Source organism: Rhinoderma darwinii, chromosome 1 (assembly GCF_050947455.1).
Source record: "Rhinoderma darwinii isolate aRhiDar2 chromosome 1, aRhiDar2.hap1, whole genome shotgun sequence".
Lineage (NCBI taxonomy): Eukaryota > Metazoa > Chordata > Amphibia > Anura > Rhinodermatidae > Rhinoderma > Rhinoderma darwinii.
In genome coordinates, this window is record NC_134687.1 from 17,855,706 (window position 1) to 17,875,291 (window position 19,586).

At 43.3% G+C, this 19,586-nt stretch overlaps 1 protein-coding gene across 5 annotated transcripts in view; it reads left to right on the forward strand.

Annotated features, from left to right (window-relative positions):
• CTNNA2 (catenin alpha 2) overlaps positions 1-19,586 on the forward strand; it is a 1,837,255-nt gene that overhangs the window by 294,355 nt on the left and 1,523,314 nt on the right. For all 5 annotated transcript variants that reach the window (XM_075855983.1, XM_075855957.1, XM_075855967.1 and 2 more), the window contains exon 3: positions 9,296-9,491. In XM_075855983.1, the coding sequence (XP_075712098.1) occupies positions 9,296-9,491 (196 nt within the window). The remainder of the gene's footprint in view (positions 1-9,295; positions 9,492-19,586) is intronic.

Consider the following 19,586-nt stretch of genomic DNA (forward strand, 5'->3'; position numbering starts at 1 on the left):
ATGACGCGGCAGTCCATGTGACCGCTGCAGCCTGTGATTGGCTGCAGCCGTCACTTAGACTGAAACGTCATCCTGGGAAGCCGGACTGGAGACAGAAGCAGGGAGTTCTCGGTAAGTATGAACTTCTATTTTTTTACAGGTTGCTGTATATTGGGATCGGTAGTCACTGTCCAGGGGGCAGAAACAGTTACTGCCGATCGTGTAACTCTTTCAGCACCCTGGACAGTGACTATTTACTGACGTCTCCTAGCAACGCTCCCGTAATTCCGGGAGCCCCATTGACTTCCTCAGTCTGGCTGTAGACCTAGAAATACATACGTCCAGCCAGAATGAAGAAATGTCATGTCCAAAAAGCAAGACGCATCCGCACCACACATAACATGTGCATGACAGCTGCGGACTTCATTGCGGAATTTAGAATCTCCATTGAAGTCAATGGAGAAATTCCGCCTTGAGTCCGCAACCAGTCCGCCACAGGTCCGCAACAGACAGAGCATGCTGCGGACACCAAATTCCGCTCCGCAGTCTATGCTCCGCAGCGGAATTTTACGCCTCGTCTAAACGAACACTTCTAAATAGAAGTGGAAGTCAATGGAGAAACGGCTCCGCTGCGGATTATCGCTGCGGAGTGTCCGCAGCGGAATTCAAGTGAAATTCCGCCACGTGTGAACCCAGCCTAATACTGCCCCTATATACAAGAATATAACTACTATAATACTGCCTCTATATACAAGAATATAACTACTATAATACTGCTCCTATATACAAGAATATAACTACTATAATATTGCCCCTATATACAAGAATATAACTACTATAATACTGCCCCTATATACAAGAATATAACTACTATAATACTGCCCTCTATATACAAGAATATAACTACTATAATACTGCTCCTATATACAAGAATAGAACTACTATAATACTGCCCCTATAAACAAGAATATAACTACTATAATACTGCCCCCTATATACAAGAATATAACTACTATAATACTGCACCGTATATACAAGAATATAACTACTATAATACTACTCCTATATACAAGAATATAACTACTATAATACTGCCCCCTATATACAAGAATATAACTACTATAATACTGCTCCCTATATATAAGAATATAACTACTATAATACTGCCCCCTATATACAAGAATATAACTACTATAATACTGCCCATATATACAAGAATATACCTACTATAATACTGCCTCCTATATACAAAAATATAACTACTATAATACTGCTCCCTATGTATTAGAATATAACTACTATAATATTGCCCCCTATATACAAGAATATAACTACTATAATACTACCCCCTATATACAAAAATATAACTGCTATAATACTGCCCACTATGTACAAGAATATAACTACTATAATACTGCTCCTATATACAAGAATATAACTACTATAATACTGCCTCTATATACAAGAATATAACTACTATAATACTGCTCCTATATACAAGAATATAACTACTATAATATTGCCCCTATGTATAAGAATATAACTACCATAATACTGCCCCCTATATACAAGAATATAACTAATATAATACCGCCCCCTATATACAAGAATATAACTACTATAATACTGCCCCCTATATACAAGAATATAACTAATATAATACCGCCCCCTATATACAAGAATATAACTAATATAATACCGCCCCCTATATACAAGAATATAACTACTATAATACTCCCCCCTATATACAAGAATATAACTACCATAATACTGCTCCTATATACAAGAATATAACTACTATAATACTGCCTCCTATATACAAGAATATAACTATTATAATACTGCCTCCATATACAAGAATATAACTACCATAATACTGCCCCCTATATACAAGAATATAACTACTATAATACTGCCCCCTATATACAAGAATATAACTACTATAAGGGCATGACCACACATGGCGGAATTCCTCCGCAACTGTCCGCATCAATGCCGCACCTAATCCGGGTTGCGGATTACGGCTGCGGATCTGCACAAAATGTGCAGAAAATTGATGCGGACTGGCCGCTGCGGACTGCAGGAAAAGTGCTTCCCTTCTCCCTATCAGTGCAGGATAGAGAGAAGGGACAGCACTTTCCCTAGTGAAAGTAAAAGAAATTCATACTTACCGCCCGTTGTCTTGATGACGCGTCCCTCCTTCGGCATCCAGCCCGACCTCCCTGGATGACGCGCCAGTCCATGTGACCGCTGCAGCCTGTGCTTGGCCTGTGATTGGCTGCAGCCGTCACTTCCACTGAAACGTCATCCTGGGAGGCCGGACTGGAGACAGAAACAGGGAGTTCTCGGTAAGTATGAACTTATATGTTTTTTTACAGATACATGTATATTGGGATCGGTAGTCACTGTCCCGGGTGCAGAAACAGTTACTGCCGATCGCTTAACTCTTTCAGCACCCTGGACAGTGACTATTTACTGACGTCTCCTAGCAACGCTCCCGTCATTACGGGAGCCCCATTGACTTCCTCAGTCTGGCTGTAGACCTAGAAATACATAGGTCCAGCCAGAATGAAGAAATGTCATGTTAAAAAACCAATACGCTCCGCACCACACATAACATGTGCATGACAGCTGCGGACTTCATTGCGGAACTTAGAATCTCCATTGAAGTCAATGGAGAAATTCCGCCATGAGTCCGCAACCAGTCCGCCACTGCTCCGCAACAGACAGAGCATGCTGCGGACACCACATTCCGCTCCGCAGCCTATGCTCCGCAGCGGAATTGTACGCATCGTGTAAACGAACACTGCGAAATTAAAGTGAAAGTCAATGGAGAAACGGCTCCGCTGCGGATTAACGCTGCGGAGTGTCCGCAGCGGAATTTAAGTGAAAATCCGCCATGTGTGAACCCGCCCTAATACCGCCCCCTATGTATAAGACTATAACAACTGTAATGATTGCTAAAATTTATAGTGAGCAAATCGTTATCTGATAGTTGTATGACATTTTAGGTAAGTTATTATTAATTATTCCTGTATTTGACATTTTAGGAGAGAGGAACTACAGGCCTGGGAGTTTGTGTCTGTGGTGGTGGTGGGTGAAGGGCTCTATTAGAATAATCAGTCAGGCAATAGGGCCGTGCATTGAAGTGGAAGGATGGCATTATACCTAGAAGGCATCAGCACTACCACGAAATGTCAGCGGGGCCTTTCTACAGGTCACTGGATGTTTCCCGCAGTTTGGTGATCCATTAGTACAGGGGAAAGGAGAATATTAATGTGCAGCTATTGGCATTTACATGAAGCGACACGGAGAATGGGAGAGAGGCATGAAGTCTCACTAAGAAGATATTGATGGTCGCTTCCAAATTTCCTCTTATTTAATGGCTAATGGCTGCTGAGACGCCTCCGGTGCTTCTTCCTATTACGGTTAATGAGATGTTAACACCTAAAACAAAGCTAGCGACTGTATATTGACTGATGACGACAAGTATCTGTGTGACCGGTGTGTGCAGTGTGGGGGGTCATTATTATAATGTACAATTGCCGATGAAAAAATTATTTATTACAGTCGTTACAAAAATTAATCTGCACAATAAAATATTGCTGTGAAAGAAATACATTTGTAACTTAAATGGCTGGTCTGATATTACAAAAAAGCAAAAAGGTTTGTTTTTTCTATTTTTTTCCATCGACTTACCATTTTTAAGATCTCTGCTTGCTGTCAGAGAATGGAAACCTTTTAGTTTAGAATTAGAGACCAAACCTCTGTCCCAATATACTCTTGCTTACAGAGCTGTAGGGTAGTTTTGTTTTGTATATCAGTGTAGGCAAAGTATGAGCTGAACACATCATTAATACAAATCTCTCGATTATTCTTCAGTTGCAACATGTAGTATAGTATATAAGTATCCTAGCACTCCCTGCTAATTCATTTTCTTCATATAGCATCCTATGGTGATTTATATCCTGGGAAGTGTACTCTTTGCACCTGGTTCTGTATTGTAAACTAACTCTCTTACTGCATTATAAGAGCTCAAGTAAGCTGTGTCTGTCTACATACTTGTTGACTGTTTCAATTAACAACCTGAAGATTTGTGAATGCCGATTTGTAGTATAATACAGGCTCTAACTCAGGATCAGTACAAGATAAGTAGTATAATGTATGTACACAGTGATTCCACCAGCAGAACAGTGAATGCAGCTCTGGAGTATAATACAGTCTGTAACTCAGGATCAGTAACAGATAAGTAATATCATGTAAGTACACAGTGACTCCACCAGCAGAATAGTCAGTGCAGCTCTGGAGTATAATACAGGATATAACACAGGATCAGTACAGGATAAGTAATGTAATGTATGTACACAGTGACTCCACCAGCAGAATAGTGAGTTCAGCTCTGGAGTATAATATAGGATGTAACTCAGGATCAGTACAGGATAAGTAATGTAATGTATGTACACAGTGACTCCACCAGCAGAATAGTCAGTGCAGCTCTGGAGTATAATACAGGATGTAACTCAGGATCAGTAAGGGTATGTGCACACGATAACTGCATTTACGTCTGAAATTACGGAGCTGTTTTCATGAGAAAACAGCTTCTGAATTTCAGATGTAATTGCATGTACTCGCGTTTTGCGGGGCGTCCATTACGGACGTATATTGGAGCTGTTCTTCATTGGATTCAATGAAAAACGGCTCCAATTAAGTCCCAAGAAGTGTCCTGCACTTCTTTGACGAGGCTGTTATTTTACGCGCCATCTTTTGACAGCGACGCGTAAAATGACAGGTCGTCGGCACAGTACATCGGTAAACCCATTGAAATTAATGGGCAGATGTTTGCCGACGTATTGGAGCCGTGTTTTCAGGCGTAATTCGAGGCGTAAAACGCCTCCATTACGCCTGAAAATAGGTTGTGTGAACCCAGCCTTATGAATAAGTAATATCATGTAAGTACACAGTGACCCTACCAGCAGAATAGTGAGAGCAGCTCTGGAGTATAATACCGTATGTAACTAAGGATCAGTACAGGATAAGTAATGTAATGCATGTACACAGTGACTCTACCAGCAGAAGAGTGAGTGCAGCTCTGTAGTATAATACAGGTTGTAACTCAGGATCAGTACAGGATAAGTAATGTTATGTATGTACACCGTGACTCTACCAGCAGAAGAGTGAGTGCAGCTCTGGAGTATAATGCAGGTTGTAACTCAGGATCAGTACAGGATAAGTAATGTAATGCATGTACACCGTGACTCTACCAGCAGAAGAGTGAGTGCAGCTCTGTAGTATAATACAGGTTGTAACTCAGGATCAGTACAGGATAAGTAATGTCATGCATGTGCACTGTGACTCTACCAGCAGAAGAGTGAGTGCTGCTCTGTAGTATAGTGCAGGCTGTAACTCAGGATAAGTAATGTAATGCATGTACACCGTGACTCTACCAGCAGAAGAGTGAGTGCAGCTCTGTAGTATAGTACAGGTTGTAACTCAGGATCAGTACAGGATAAGTAATGTCATGCATGTACACCGTGACTCTACCAGCAGAAGAGTGAGTGCTGCTCTGTAGTATAGTGCAGGCCATAACTCAGGATAAGTAATGTAATGCATGTACACCGTGACTCTACCAGCAGAAGAGTGAGTGCAGCTCTGTAGTATAATACAGGTTGTAACTCAGGATCAGTACAGGATAAGTAATGTAATGTATGTACACAGTGACTCCACCAGCAGAACAGTGAGTGCAGCTCTGGAGTATATTACAGGATGCAACTCAGGATCAGTAACGGATAAGTAATCTAATGTGCAGTGAATATATAAAAAAAAAGTCTACCCACCCCTGTTAAAATGCCAGGTTTTTGTCATGTTACAAAATCAGTCCTCGATGAGCCATTTCAGAACTTTTTCCACCATTAATGTTACCTATAATCTGTACAATTATATTGAAAAACAACTGTAATATTTTAGGGTGGAAAAATAAAAATAAAGAACAAAAATAATGTGGTTGCATAAATCTGCACACCCTTAAACTAATACTTTGTTTAATTACCCTTCAACTTTATGACAGCATCCAGTGTTTTTGGGTAGAAGTCTATCAGCATGGCACATCTTGACTTGGCAATTGTTGCCCACTCTTCCTTCCAGAAGCGCTCCAAATCTGTCAGATTGTGGGGTCATCTCCTATGTACAGCCCTCTTCAGGCACCCCACAGATTTACAATGGGATTCAGGTCTGGGCTCTGACTGGGCCATTCCAAAACTTTGATCTTCTTCCAATGAAGCCAGTTTCTTGTTGATTTGGAGTCATTGTCGTGCTGAAAGGTGAAATTCCTCTTCATCTTCAGCTTTTTAGCAGAGGCCTGCAGGTTTTGTGCCAATATTGACTGATATTTGGAACTGTTCATAATTACCTTCACGTTGCCTAAAGCCAGTTCCAGCTACAGAAAAACAGCCCCAAAACATAATGCTGCCTCCACGATGCCCCATAATGCTGCCTCCGCCATGCTTCACTGCGGGTATGGTGTTCTTTTGGTGATGTGCAGTGTTGGATTTGCGCCAAACATACCTTATGGAATTATGGACAAAAAGTTCAACCTTGGTCTCATCAGACAATAACACGGTTTCTCACATGCTTTTGGCAGACTTGATGTAGGTCTTTGCAAAACATAGCCGGGCTTGGATGTTTTTCTTTGTTAGAAAAGGCTTCCATCTTGCCACCCTACCCCACAGCCCAGACATATGAAGAATACGGGAGATTGTTGTCACATGCACTACACAATCAGTACCTGCCAGAAAGACCTGCAGCCCCTTTAATGTTGCTGTACTGTGTCTTTTGGTAGCCTCCTTGACCAATTTTTGTCTTGTCTTTTCATCAAGTTCTGTGGGACGTCCAGTTCTTGGTAATGTCACTGTTGTGCCAAATGTAATCCGCTTCTTGATGACCGTCTTCACTGTGTTCCATGGTATATCTAATGCCTTGGAAATTCTTTAGTACCCTTCTCTTGACTGATGCCTTTCAACAATCAGATCCCTTTGATGTGTTGTAAGCTCTTTACGGACCATGGATTTTGCTGTCACATGCAACAAAGAAAATGTCAGGAAAACTCAATAGAACAGCTGAACTTTATATGGGGTTACTCAGAATCACTTTAAATTATGGCAGCTGTGTACTGACTACTATTTAACACGAGTTTAAAGTGATTGGCTAATTCTGAACACAACCACATCCCCAATTATAAGAGGGTGTCCACACTTATGAAACCACATTATTGTAGTTTTGTTCTTTTTATTTTTCCCCTCTAAATGATTTCCGTTTGTTTTGTCAATGGAATTGTACATATTATGGGTCACATTAAAAGGTGGAAAAAGTTCTGAAATGATTCATCTTGTACTGATTTTCATGACAAAAACCTGACATTTAACAGGGGTGTGTAGACTTATTATATCCACTGTATGTACACAGTGACACCACCAGCAGAATACTGAGTGCAGCTCTGGAGTATAATACAGGATGTAACTCAGGATCAGTACAGGATAAGTAATGTAATGTATGTATACAGTGACTCCACCAGCAGAATAGTGAGTGCAGCTCTGGAGTATAATACAGGATGAAACTCAGGATCAGTACAGGATAAGTAATATAATGTATGTACACAGTGACTCCACCAGCAGAATAGTGAATGCAGCTTTGGAGTATAATACAGGATGTAACTCAGGATCAGTACAGGACAAGTAATGTAATGTATGTACACAGTGACTCCACCAGCAGAATAGTGAATTCAGCTTTGGAGTATAATACATGATGTAATTCAGGATCAGTACAGGACAAGTAATGTAATGTATGTACACAGTGACTCCACCAGCAGAATAGTGAGTGCAGCTCTGGAGTATAATACAGGATGTAACTCAGGATCAGTACAGGACAAGTAATGTAATGTATGTACACAGTGACTCCACCAGCAGAATAGTGAGTGCAGCTCTGGAGTATAATACAGGATGTAACTCAGGATCAGTACAGGACAAGTAATGTAATGTATGTACACAGTGACTCCACCAGCAGAATAGTGAATTCAGCTTTGGAGTATAATACATGATGTAATTCAGGATCAGTACAGGACAAGTAATGTAATGTATGTACACAGTGACTCCACCAGCAGAATAGTGAATTCAGCTCTGGAGTATAATACAGGATGTAACTCAGGATCTGTACAGGATAAGTAATGTAATGTATGTACACAGTGACTCCACCAGCATAATAGTGAGTGCAGCTCTGGAGTATTATATAGACTGTTACTCAAAATGAATATAAGATAAGTAATGCCATGTATGTACACAGTATCAGAGGAAGCTGCTTAGGGCTCTTTTCTTACCGGTGCTATGAGTACTACATCATAATGCAGTCATTCTTTATTTACCGTTCTCCTGCATGTTCAGCATCTTCTTTTCATCATAGAGAATGGAACGGCTGTCAAATTACAGCAGTCCCCCCTCCACTACCTGCATTTATCACAGAGATCACATGTTTTTTTTCATGTTTCTCCCCTGAATGGTCTTCTTACTAGGGAGAAGTTACCAAAACTGTAGTCACCTAGGAGAGAATGGGGCACTAGATTACAAGATGCCGTGGACATAGGCCTTTGCATATTAGAAAAGTGTGTGCGCAGTCAGATTAATTCCTGTGTTTATTGGACGCTCTTTCTTTGCCATTCCTGCTTAGCCATAGGAACCTCAGTAGCGTCAGTACCCGGTCTAGTGTGAGAATATAGCGGCAGCAGAGAGTTAGAGACACTCACCTTCAGCAGCTAGACATGTGTAAGCTGCTGTGCTGGTAGACCCTAAAGTCAAGAGCAGAGGTCGGAGGGGCAGGAAATGACAAAGTTACAAGTAATTCACGCCCAATGGGAAGTCACGTCCCCAGACCCACTTTTTACTCCTCTTCGGGTGCATTTACACAAGCCGTTTTTGCCACAAAATTTGCACAAAATAGTAAAAATTAGAACAAAGCCAGAACGTGTAAATACACCCTAAACCGAGCCAGTAAAGGTGGCAACCCTATTGGGACGGCAGGAACCACCATGCCCTAATATCTGGTACTAGGGTACGAAAACACAGGATGCCCAACCTGGAAACTGGCAGATCCAGGAGGGGGCACATTAACAAACTTTGCCTTGGGTGCCAGAGAAGATTAACTTGCAACTAACTGCTACTTACTAACCAGAGAACAAGACTAAAAAAACGAAAATAAATAAATAAATATATACATTCCCTTTGTACTTGGCTATTCTATGAATGTGGCTGACTCATGTTTATTGGTTCCACAGGTAACAACTCTCGTAAACACAAGCAGCAAGGGTCCATCGGGTAAAAAGAAAGGTCGATCTAAAAAGGCTCACGTCCTGGCAGCCTCCGTGGAACAGGCAACTCAAAACTTTTTGGAAAAAGGCGAGCAGATTGCGAAAGAAAGCCAGGACCTAAAAGAGGAGTTAATCTCTGCTGTGGAGGATGTCAGAAAACAAGGTAACATACATTTAACATTGTTATCATCACCTTTAAAAATATCAGAAGTTTCTAGAATATGTGCCAGAACTTGTTGGTTTTTTTTAGCCGTTTTTCGGGCCGTAAACCCCCCCGGAAAACGGCTAAAAATGCGGAGGCCGAATGCCTCCAAACATCTGCCCATTGAGTGCACTTCTTGAGCCGTTTTTGGAGCCGTTTTTTCATTGACTCAATAGAAAAAACGCTCCAAGAACAGCAGTAAAAAACACAGCAAAAAACGCCAGTTGTTAAAAAAACGGCTGAAAACGGCTGAAATTCAGAGGCTGTTTTCCCTTGAAAACAGCTCCGTATTTACAGATGTTTTTTGTTAAGCATGTGAACATAGCCTGATTGTTTCTCTAGTTAAGTGCACTATAAAAACGCAATTAATTTACCATATGGTAAGGCCGCACACGAACGTAAAAACGCCCGTAATTACGAGCCCATAGGTGCCCGTGCCGTTGAAAAATATGGAACATGTCCTATTTCAGGCCGTAATAACAGCACGGGCAGGCTCATAGAAGTCTATGGGGATCCCCTAATTACGGGTGGCTACGTGTGTGCAACCGTAATTACGGGAGTGTTGCTAGGCGATGTCAGGGGATAGTCACTGTCCAGGGTGCTGAAAGAGTTAAACGATCGGCAGTAACTCTTTCAGCACCCGGGACAGTGACTACCGCTGGAGTTAATAGTATTAAAAGTTAACTTATCTGCTTCTTCCTCCAGTCCGGCCTCCCGGGATGACGTTTCAGTCCATGTGACGGCTGCAGCCAATCACAGGCTGCAGCGGTCACATGGACTGCTGCATCATCCAGGGAGGTCGAACTGGATGTCAAAAGAGGCACGCGTCACGAAGACAACGGTACGTATGAATTTTTTTTACTTTCAATCGCTGCGGAAACTATGCCCGAAGGGGCTGCCCCTTCTCTCTTTCCAGCACTGATAGAGAGAAGGGGCTGTCGATTAGTGCAGAGAAAACGGGTCCGTAAATACTGGTGGAATACGGGTGACAAAGGACCCATATTTACGCGAGTATTTACGGGAGGAAAAAAAATATTTTTGTCTGCATGAGGCCTTCAAACTATGTTTTCTCAAATTGTGATCGCCAATGAAATGAATAGAAACCTTAAAGGAAGAAGATTGTGTTGCTGGCTCTTATGGTGCGTGTGGGCTGTGATGTGGACTTTATTTCCTTGTGTACGAATCAAAATAGGCAGAGAGGTAAGTGGAGTGTGACTGTGGGAGTAACATACTGAGATGAAAGAGGGAGAGTGGAAGAAAGAGCGGGAGGCGTAGCAAGACAGACACTCACAGCAGTGATTCCGTGCAAGAAATGTGTGGGCTCACTCCCTTTCGTGTCAGCAAAACCGCAAATTGAAGACAACACTAAAATGCTGTACAAATGCCACACAAGTGCCACCTACACACTGGACAAATGTCACAAATCCCCTACTCACACACTGGTACATCTCGCACACCCCCTACTCCCACACTGGACACATGCCGCACATGCCCTACTCACACACTGGACACATGCCGCACATGCCCTACTCACACACTGGACACATGCCGCACATGCCCTACTCACACACTGGACACATGTTGCACACGCCCTACTCACACACTGGCACATGTCGCACACCCCCTACTCCCACACTGGACACATGCTGCACATGCCCTACTCACACACTGGTACATCTCGCACACCCCCTACTCACACACTGGACACATGCTGCACATGCCCTACTCACACACTGGACACATGCCGCACATGCCCTACTCACACACTGGACACATGCTGCACACGCCCTACTCACACACTGGCACATGTCGCACACCCCCTACTCCCACACTGGACACATGCTGCACATGCCCTACTCACACACTGGACACATGCCGCACATGCCCTACTCACACACTGGACACATGCTGCACACGCCCTACTCACACACTGGACACATGTCGCACACGCCCTACTCACACACTGGTACATGCCGCACATCCCCTACTCACACACTTGGCACATGCCACACAAGCACGGCTCACACACTGGACACATGCCGCACATGACCTACTTACACACTGGACACATGCCACACATGACCTACTCACACACTGGTCACATGCCACACACGCCCTACTCAGGACATATGCCATGCATGTGCCATTCACACACTCTGCTGTTGACTTGTTTTACACATGCCCCTCTTACATAGGACACTTCACACGCCACTCATACATAGGTCACATATATAACAATCAAACACATGCCACTCACACGTAGGACACATGCTTAACAAAGCCATGCCTATCAATACCACAACGCTAGACCTAATTATTGGCGCCCCCTTCTGATGGCACTGTAATCTCCTTGCAGATTTTCCGATAACAGTCAGCACTTTACTCCAAGCTCTTTCATGGACCCCCTCCCCTCCTGTGCACCTACAATGGTGGTCCGCCGCTGGAATAAGCAGCAACATTTTTTAAGCTTCTAAGCATGCGGGTGACTGGGTGACTAAATATTGCTCTCCGTAGCCTCTAAAATGTCTGACTATGGTCCCAAATAGAGCAGCTCTGGAGCTAAGACTGCATTCCTTTAGGAATATGTGTGAGCATAACTGAATTATCTTTGCAGGATGAATTCTTGTTTATTGCACTTATTTCCAGAATCTGCAATTAGGACTTTAGATGAATCTTCTAATAACGTCTCAGCAAATGTTTCTTGCAAAAAATCTCTCTATTGTTCAGCTTATTCTAATCAATACCAAGCAGCGGTTAGTTTTGGGCTGGCAATAAAGAACGCGTCTAAAAGAAGAAGCCAAGGCAATGTGTAAGAACATATTTCGGGGATTATACGAATTCACCGCCTCTTTCTTATGGAGTAATTCATGTTCTGCCGGCGGAGGATAGACAATTCCTTCCTATAAAATGCCCGTGTTTGCTTTTATCCCTGTAGGCAGTGGCTTTTTATCATCTACAACAGGGTACTCACATTATATTAAGACCGGGCACTTACTCTGAGCACTTTTTATATTTTTGCAAAAATAGAAGAATTGGAAGGATTTATTTTTTTTCCATCACATAGAAAAATGATCAACTTTTATTATTTGTACAGTGGGCTTCAGATACTTGCATTAGACCCCTGTAGCCCTAAGAAAAGCACGTGCAGTATAGTCCCGTTAACAGCCCTGTGTAAATATCCAAATCGAAATTTGCAGAGTTTTATGGAGTTAATAGAGTTAAAAAATTAAAGTTTAGAGGGGTTGTCTCATGACAAAAACCCCTGTCCATATGTCTTATCAGGGAATATTTTCTTTAAAAAACGGGGTGTACACCACATGTATCTGTCCTAAGTGCCAGAATGGAGATGCGCACTGTAAGCGTAAAAGCACATGGCGTGGATCCCGGACGAAAAAACACACCAAAATGTGGTGCAGTTTTTCGACCGTAATGTCCACTGCGGAAAACTGCACCTATATTAAAAAAAAAAAAGGATTCAAACTTACGCAGCTATGGCTTCGCGTCCCTCCACCATCCGGCAGGCCGACCTCCTGGGTTGACATTTCATCCCATGTGACCGCTGCAGCCAATCACAGGAGGCCGGCCTGGATGAAGAAACACAGAATTCTGGGTAAGTATAAGATTTTTTTGCTGCTTTTCTGCCACGAAAAACAAAACTTCTGCTATTTGTTGCGGGTTTTACCTCCCCAACAAATTCAATGGGGAAAACCCGCAAAACAAATACAGCGGTTACGCAAATACAATTGACATGCTACGGATTAAAATAACGCACCGCAGGTCAATTTCTGAGCGCTTATTTACCTATTTATTTTACGGGTCTATTTGTTAAAATCTCATCCACTTTGCTGCTAGTGTATTATGCTGCGGATTTTGTGCAACAAATTCAGTTGCGGAAAATCTGCAGTATTTACGCTACATGTGAGCAGAAGCTATTCAGACGAACATTGTATACGTCTGTGTGCTGTCCATTAAACAACGGCCAGCCCACAGACCCATACAATTCAATGGGGCTATTCAGACATGCGTCATTTCCGCTGCGTGAAACTCACTGCATGTCCTATTCTAGTCAGTTTTTGCGAAAGTCACGGAAAGCACAAGGACATCTTTATGTGATTCACGCACCAGTTGCTAAAGAAATGCAGAGAAAAAAAAAAACCGTGCACCAACACCGACATTAAAAACTTATGCCACACGGAACAAACACTGATGGCAAAACGGAGCTGCAACGCAGGAAAAACGGTGCATTTTTTGCGGACGCAAAACAGACACGTTCGTGTGAATCTAGCCTAAGAGTGGCTCCTACTTTGGCGTACCCGGCATTTCCATTCATTACATGGACAGCTATTTATTTGAGTGGGCGGCATGGACTATCACGTTACATTTCCATTGCAGTAGCCGCTGATTGCCGGGGGAGAGAACAGAGAAGCGGGACCCTCAACTATTAGCTGATCTCCTTGTCGGCTTATTTTGAAAAAGGGTTGTACTCTTGAGACAACCCCTTTATGTAGAATCAGTCTCAGAAATGTGCGCAGCAGTACTTTATGTAATGTTGTTTTTTTTTTGTTTTTTTTTTTAACATTAGTTTTTTATTAGTATATCAAAGAAACCACAGGTTACAGATTATACAATGGTACATAGTATCCTTGCAAGGAAGTACCTATACGATGCAAATCCACATTTGAGAAGTGACCTGTGAAGGGGGGGAAGGGAATACAGAAGGGAAAAGCAACCGGGGAGGGTAGGGAAACCAGGATACACACCAAGTATACATTAATCTATACACCTTTGTAGTATTTTTGACAATACATTTCCCAATAATCCCCTTTTTTCTCTGGGCTTTTATTTTTTCAGCAAGAGAACCTATCTATCCACGAACGCCATTGGGATTTGAAGCGTTCCATTTTATTAAGACGAAGTGCAAAGAGCCTCTCGTACCCACAATGAGATGAAACATTGTCAATCACTTCCCGTATAGAGGGAGCTACATTAGTTTTCCACCGTTTAGCCATTAAAAGTTTAACTGAGAGACAAATGTGGGACACAATAACTCTTTGGGATGGTTCTACTACATCTATATCCAAGGAGAGAAGGGCTAGAGCTGCACTGAGTTCCATCTGGGTACCCACTAAAATGGACAATAAGTCAAACACCTCTTTCCACAATGAAGCAATAACTGGGCATTCCCAAAAGATGTGAAATAATGACCCAACCATCCCACATCTTCTCCAACACAAGGGGCTAGAGGACGGGTAAATTTTGGCCAATTTGCATGGAGTATAGTACCATCTCAAAAGTAGTTTGTGGAAAACTTCCAGGAGATTCGAATTCATAGTGGACCTCAATGTCCATTTAATCGCTTTTTCCCATGTCTCAATGTCATATGTGTACCCCAAGTCTACTTCCCATTTTGCCATTTGTGGGGTTTTTGGAATTGCCCCGTCCCCCAGGATTATATCATATAAAGCTCGGGTTAGCTTAGACTCCCCCGTATCATTCTTCATAATCAAGTCATGTAGCCCAGATGGAATCTGTACCTGTGCATGCGATTTAGATGGAAGAAGATGTCTAACCTGCCTGTATTTAAAAAGATCTGCCTGTGAAATTCCAAATTCCGTACGTAGCTCTGAGAAAGTTTTTATATTGTCACTATTAAACAAATCGGATAGTGTCACAATCCCCCGGGCTTCCCAGTTTTTCAATTTTAGGTTAGGAACCAAAAGTTCCAGGGTGTCCACCGGTAGAGGGATCTTGCGGGTAGGAGCGTCAGGGGGTGTTGACTTTAGAGCTGCTTTCCATGCCTGGATAGAAGCTATCACCGTAGGAAATCTTGGAATCAAACTTGTAGGGAACTTCGCTTGAGCTAGCAGTAGCGAGGAGAGAGGGATATCTCCAATCAGATGTCGTTCTATCATAGGCCAACTAGAGCCTGTGAATGGAAAACACCAGTGTCTCAACTGGTGCATCACTATAGCTGCGTGATACGCTTCAAGATTCGGAACTCCCATTCCCCCCCTCCGTCTATGGACATAGAGACGCTGCCGTGCCACCCGTGGTTTCCCCTTGTTCCAAATAAATCCCATCAACTGGTCTTGTAGCTTACTAAGAAGGGGTCTAGGAATAGGAACTACAACTGTTCTAAAAATATATAGTATTTTGGGCAGAATTAACATTTTATATAGGACCATGCGTCCCATCCAGGACGGTTCAGTGCATGATAATCGCTGAAGGTCTCCCTGTAGTTTATCGAATAAAGGAAGCAGATTAATATGTGCCAGTTTAGAAGTATTGGCACATAAGTTAATACCTAGATAAGGGATCGACCCTTCCTCCCAACCATACGAGAATTCTTTCTGAATGTCCTGTCGCAGTCTTGTGGAAATTGATAATCCCAGTATCTGAGATTTGGATACATTAACTTTATAATACGAGACCCTACTGAACCACTCCAGAATTTCCGATACCCTTCTGAGAGATGTCAATGGATCCGTAAGGGTCAAAATTACGTCATCAGCGAATAAGCCTATCTTATGCTGTCTATGCCCTACTGAAATCCCTCGCACTCCCAAATCCATTCGAATCATTTCCGCCAATGGTTCCATAACCATAGTGAACAGTAAGGGCGAGAGAGGGCATCCCTGTCGGGTACCATTGGTGATATGAAATGGTCTGGACATCATCCCGTTAGTCAAGACCCTAGCTGAAGGTGAGGAATATAGAGCACCTATCGCAGTGAGAATGGAACCAGAGAAACCGAACATTCGCATGGTAGCAAAGGCAAAGTCCCAATGAATCCTATCGAACGCCTTCTCCGCATCCAGCGTGAGGAGAAGAGAAGGCGTCCGGCTAATCTCTGCCTTCGATATCAGATTGATGATGCGTCTGGTGCCATCTGGGGCTTGGCGGCCCTTCGTAAATCCCACCTGGTCATTATGAATAATGGTAGGGAGTATGGTCAATAGATGTTGGGCCAGTATCTTTGCATAAAGTTTGGTGTCGCAGTTCAACAAGGATATGGGCCTGAAATTAGCTGGTAGCGTAGGAGATTTCCCCTGTTTAGGGATGGTAACTATGGTTGCTTGGAGCATTTCCTCAGGAAGGTTACCCTTGACCATTGCAGCGGTGAAAATTCGCGCCAAGTATGGGGCCAATACCTTCTCATTTAGTTTATAATATTCGGAGGAGAACCCATCCGGTCCCGGGGCCTTGTGTTGTTTACCCATCCGAATTACTCTGGTCACTTCCTCTGTCAGAATAGGGGCATTAAGTTGGTCTAGCTGTAAAGGGGTTATCTTGGGCAGCTGTAGCTTGTCCAAAAACCCACCTATAGTCTCCAAAGTTGGGTGAGACGTAGCAGGGTCTTCTTTCAAATTATAAAGTTTAGCGTAGAACGAACTAAATCTGTCCGCGATGTCTTGCGGGTTCGAAACCCTAGAATCCTCCCCCTCCGCCTCTAAAAATGGAATCCTACTTTTTTGTTGTTTCAGTTTAACCCTTGTCGCCATATATTTGCCCGCTTTATTATGTGAGGTGTAATAGGTCATGCGAAGCGAGGTTAAATGTTTATCAAAGTCCGCTATAAGCAGCCTCCTAAGTTCCTGTCTAAGTTTGGTCAGCGCATCATTTAGTGTGACCGAAGGGGAGGATTTCTGTTGGGTCTCTAGAGCTTTGATCTGTTCCAATACCTTGTCCGTATTTACCCGTTTCTGTTTATAATAGTGCGAGCTCTGCTGGATCAGGAGACCACGCATAACTGCTTTATGGGCATTCCATAGGACAAAGGGGTCAACCTCTGGGGTGTCATTAAGATCAAAGTATTCTTGCAATTGAGAGGAAATATGCTCTTTATATTTAGGAAGGGCCATCAGAAAGGTATTATTGCGCCAATTCCTAAAGGGACGGGACCAGGGTGCCAATGCTATCTGCATGGATATAGGAGCATGGTCTGACCACGTGATCACCCCTACCTCTGCTTTCTGTACTGCTTGCAGCAACCATTTATCTACTAGGAATACATCAATCCGAGAGAAAGTATGATGGCAGGAAGAATAGAAAGTGAATTCCCTGGACGAAGCATTATGGCATCTAAACACATCATAAAGGTCTTCCCTTTGAGCCCACGGTGAGAGTGTAAGGAGAGACCTCCTGCTCTTGCTGGTGGTGTCCATAACCCTGTCTGGAACTACATTAAAATCTCCACAAAGTATGAGTTGACCCTTTTGGATCTTGCGAATTTTCCGGATGGTTTTGTTCAGAAAGCGAATCTGTGAGGCGTTAGGAGCATAGATATTGACTAACGTTATCAAAGAGTCATTGATAGAACACACCAGAGCAAGAAATCTCCCCCCCCCACATCGATCAGAGAATCCACCAGCTTAAAATCCAAAGAATCACTGACTGCAATCAAGACCCCTGCTTTTTTCCTGTCAGAATTGGCCATAAAAACATGAGGGAAATTCGGATTTATAAAAGAAGGGCACTGCTCCCTCTGGAAATGTGTCTCCTGTAGACACAAGATATCTGCTCTAGAACTTCGGGCCTCTTTCCAGGCGGAGGATCTTTTAAATGGACTATTCAATCCCTTTACATTCAGTGAAACTATTTTAACCGCCATTATCATAATTCCTAATGAGCATTATACCATATGCAGTCTGCTTCATCCTCGACTCATCAACATTTGTAGACATACCAGAGAATATACACTTGGTGTAACATGTTTGGGAGAAAAACAGGGAATATTTGAACCACAACTTTAACCACATGTATCAGAGATATAACAGTCCCTGAAGCACTATGAAAACCACAGGATCTAGAAGATCTCAACGACCCTGTAAAGATACTGGGGACGAAAGTTCGGCCTGAAGAGACACAACCTCATAATCTCACGCATAAAGTACCTTCAGCGAGAGTCAGCCTGACTCCGCCACTCTGGAGAAATTCTGGACGGAGCTCTGATTGAGGGTTTCACAGGTATGTCGGACATCCGGACCCCCCACTCCTTCAGCAATTGAATACCATCCGCAGGCTTGTGAAGAACATGTGTACGATCCTCTTTTCGGACCAGAAGCTTCGTAGGGAACCCCCACTTATACGGTATCTTGTTGCTCCGTAGCGAGAGTGTAACAGGCAGGAAGTTCCTTCTAGCTTGAAGAGTGGCTTGTGAGAGGTCCGCATAAAGATGTACCCCTTCATATGGGTCTGGGAGTTTGAGCTTTTCGCGCTGCGAACATTAGGGCTTCCTTGACATGAAAAAAATGTATGCGAGAAAGTACATCTCTTGGTATTTCTGATGGTGAAGCCTTAGGTTTCGGCAAACGGTGTGCCCGGTCTATGATCAGATCCTGAGGCGTGGAGTGTGGCAAGAGGGATTTAATCAGCTTTTGCAAGAACAGTGGGAGATCAGACGGAGACACAGAATCAGGAATGCCCCGAAATTTAACATTGTTCCTCCTATTTCTATCCTCCATATCCGCCATCTTAGATTTCATGCTTACCACCTCTTCTTCTAAAGTATAGTGTGCATCCACTAAATCATTGTGCGCCTGAGTGAACTCCCCCATTTTCCTCTCCACATGATCCACTCTGGAGCCTAACTCTTCTATATTAGTGTGTAGCGTAGCAGAGATTTTTGCTAAGTCTTTTTGCAGGGACCCCCTAAGGGCCATCACCAGGCCTTTAATAAAAGTTTCCGACGCCGCCTGGTCTGTAGTGGGGAGGCTAGAGATCGGGTCCCCCTCCTCAAGTGATGTATCCTCTTGCAAGGAATCAGTAGTTGGGATTAGGTCCCTTTGGGAAACCTGACGTTCAGGGGGGAGATCTTCCTCCTCTTGCTGCCGTCTCTCAGCCGCCATTTGCCCGTGGCTTCTCTCCGGTGTCAGTGGGGCGCTAGGGCCAAAGATCAGCTTGCTTCCCGGGCTGGCCGCTATTGGGCATTCAGGGGAGTGTATAGACTCACCGGGAGATTCCGAGGGCGACGCCAGTCTCGATCCTCTGTCACACATCTCTCCAGAGAAGCTGCTGCCGGCGCCATCTTGGAAATCCTCCTTCCTCGCGCTGCGG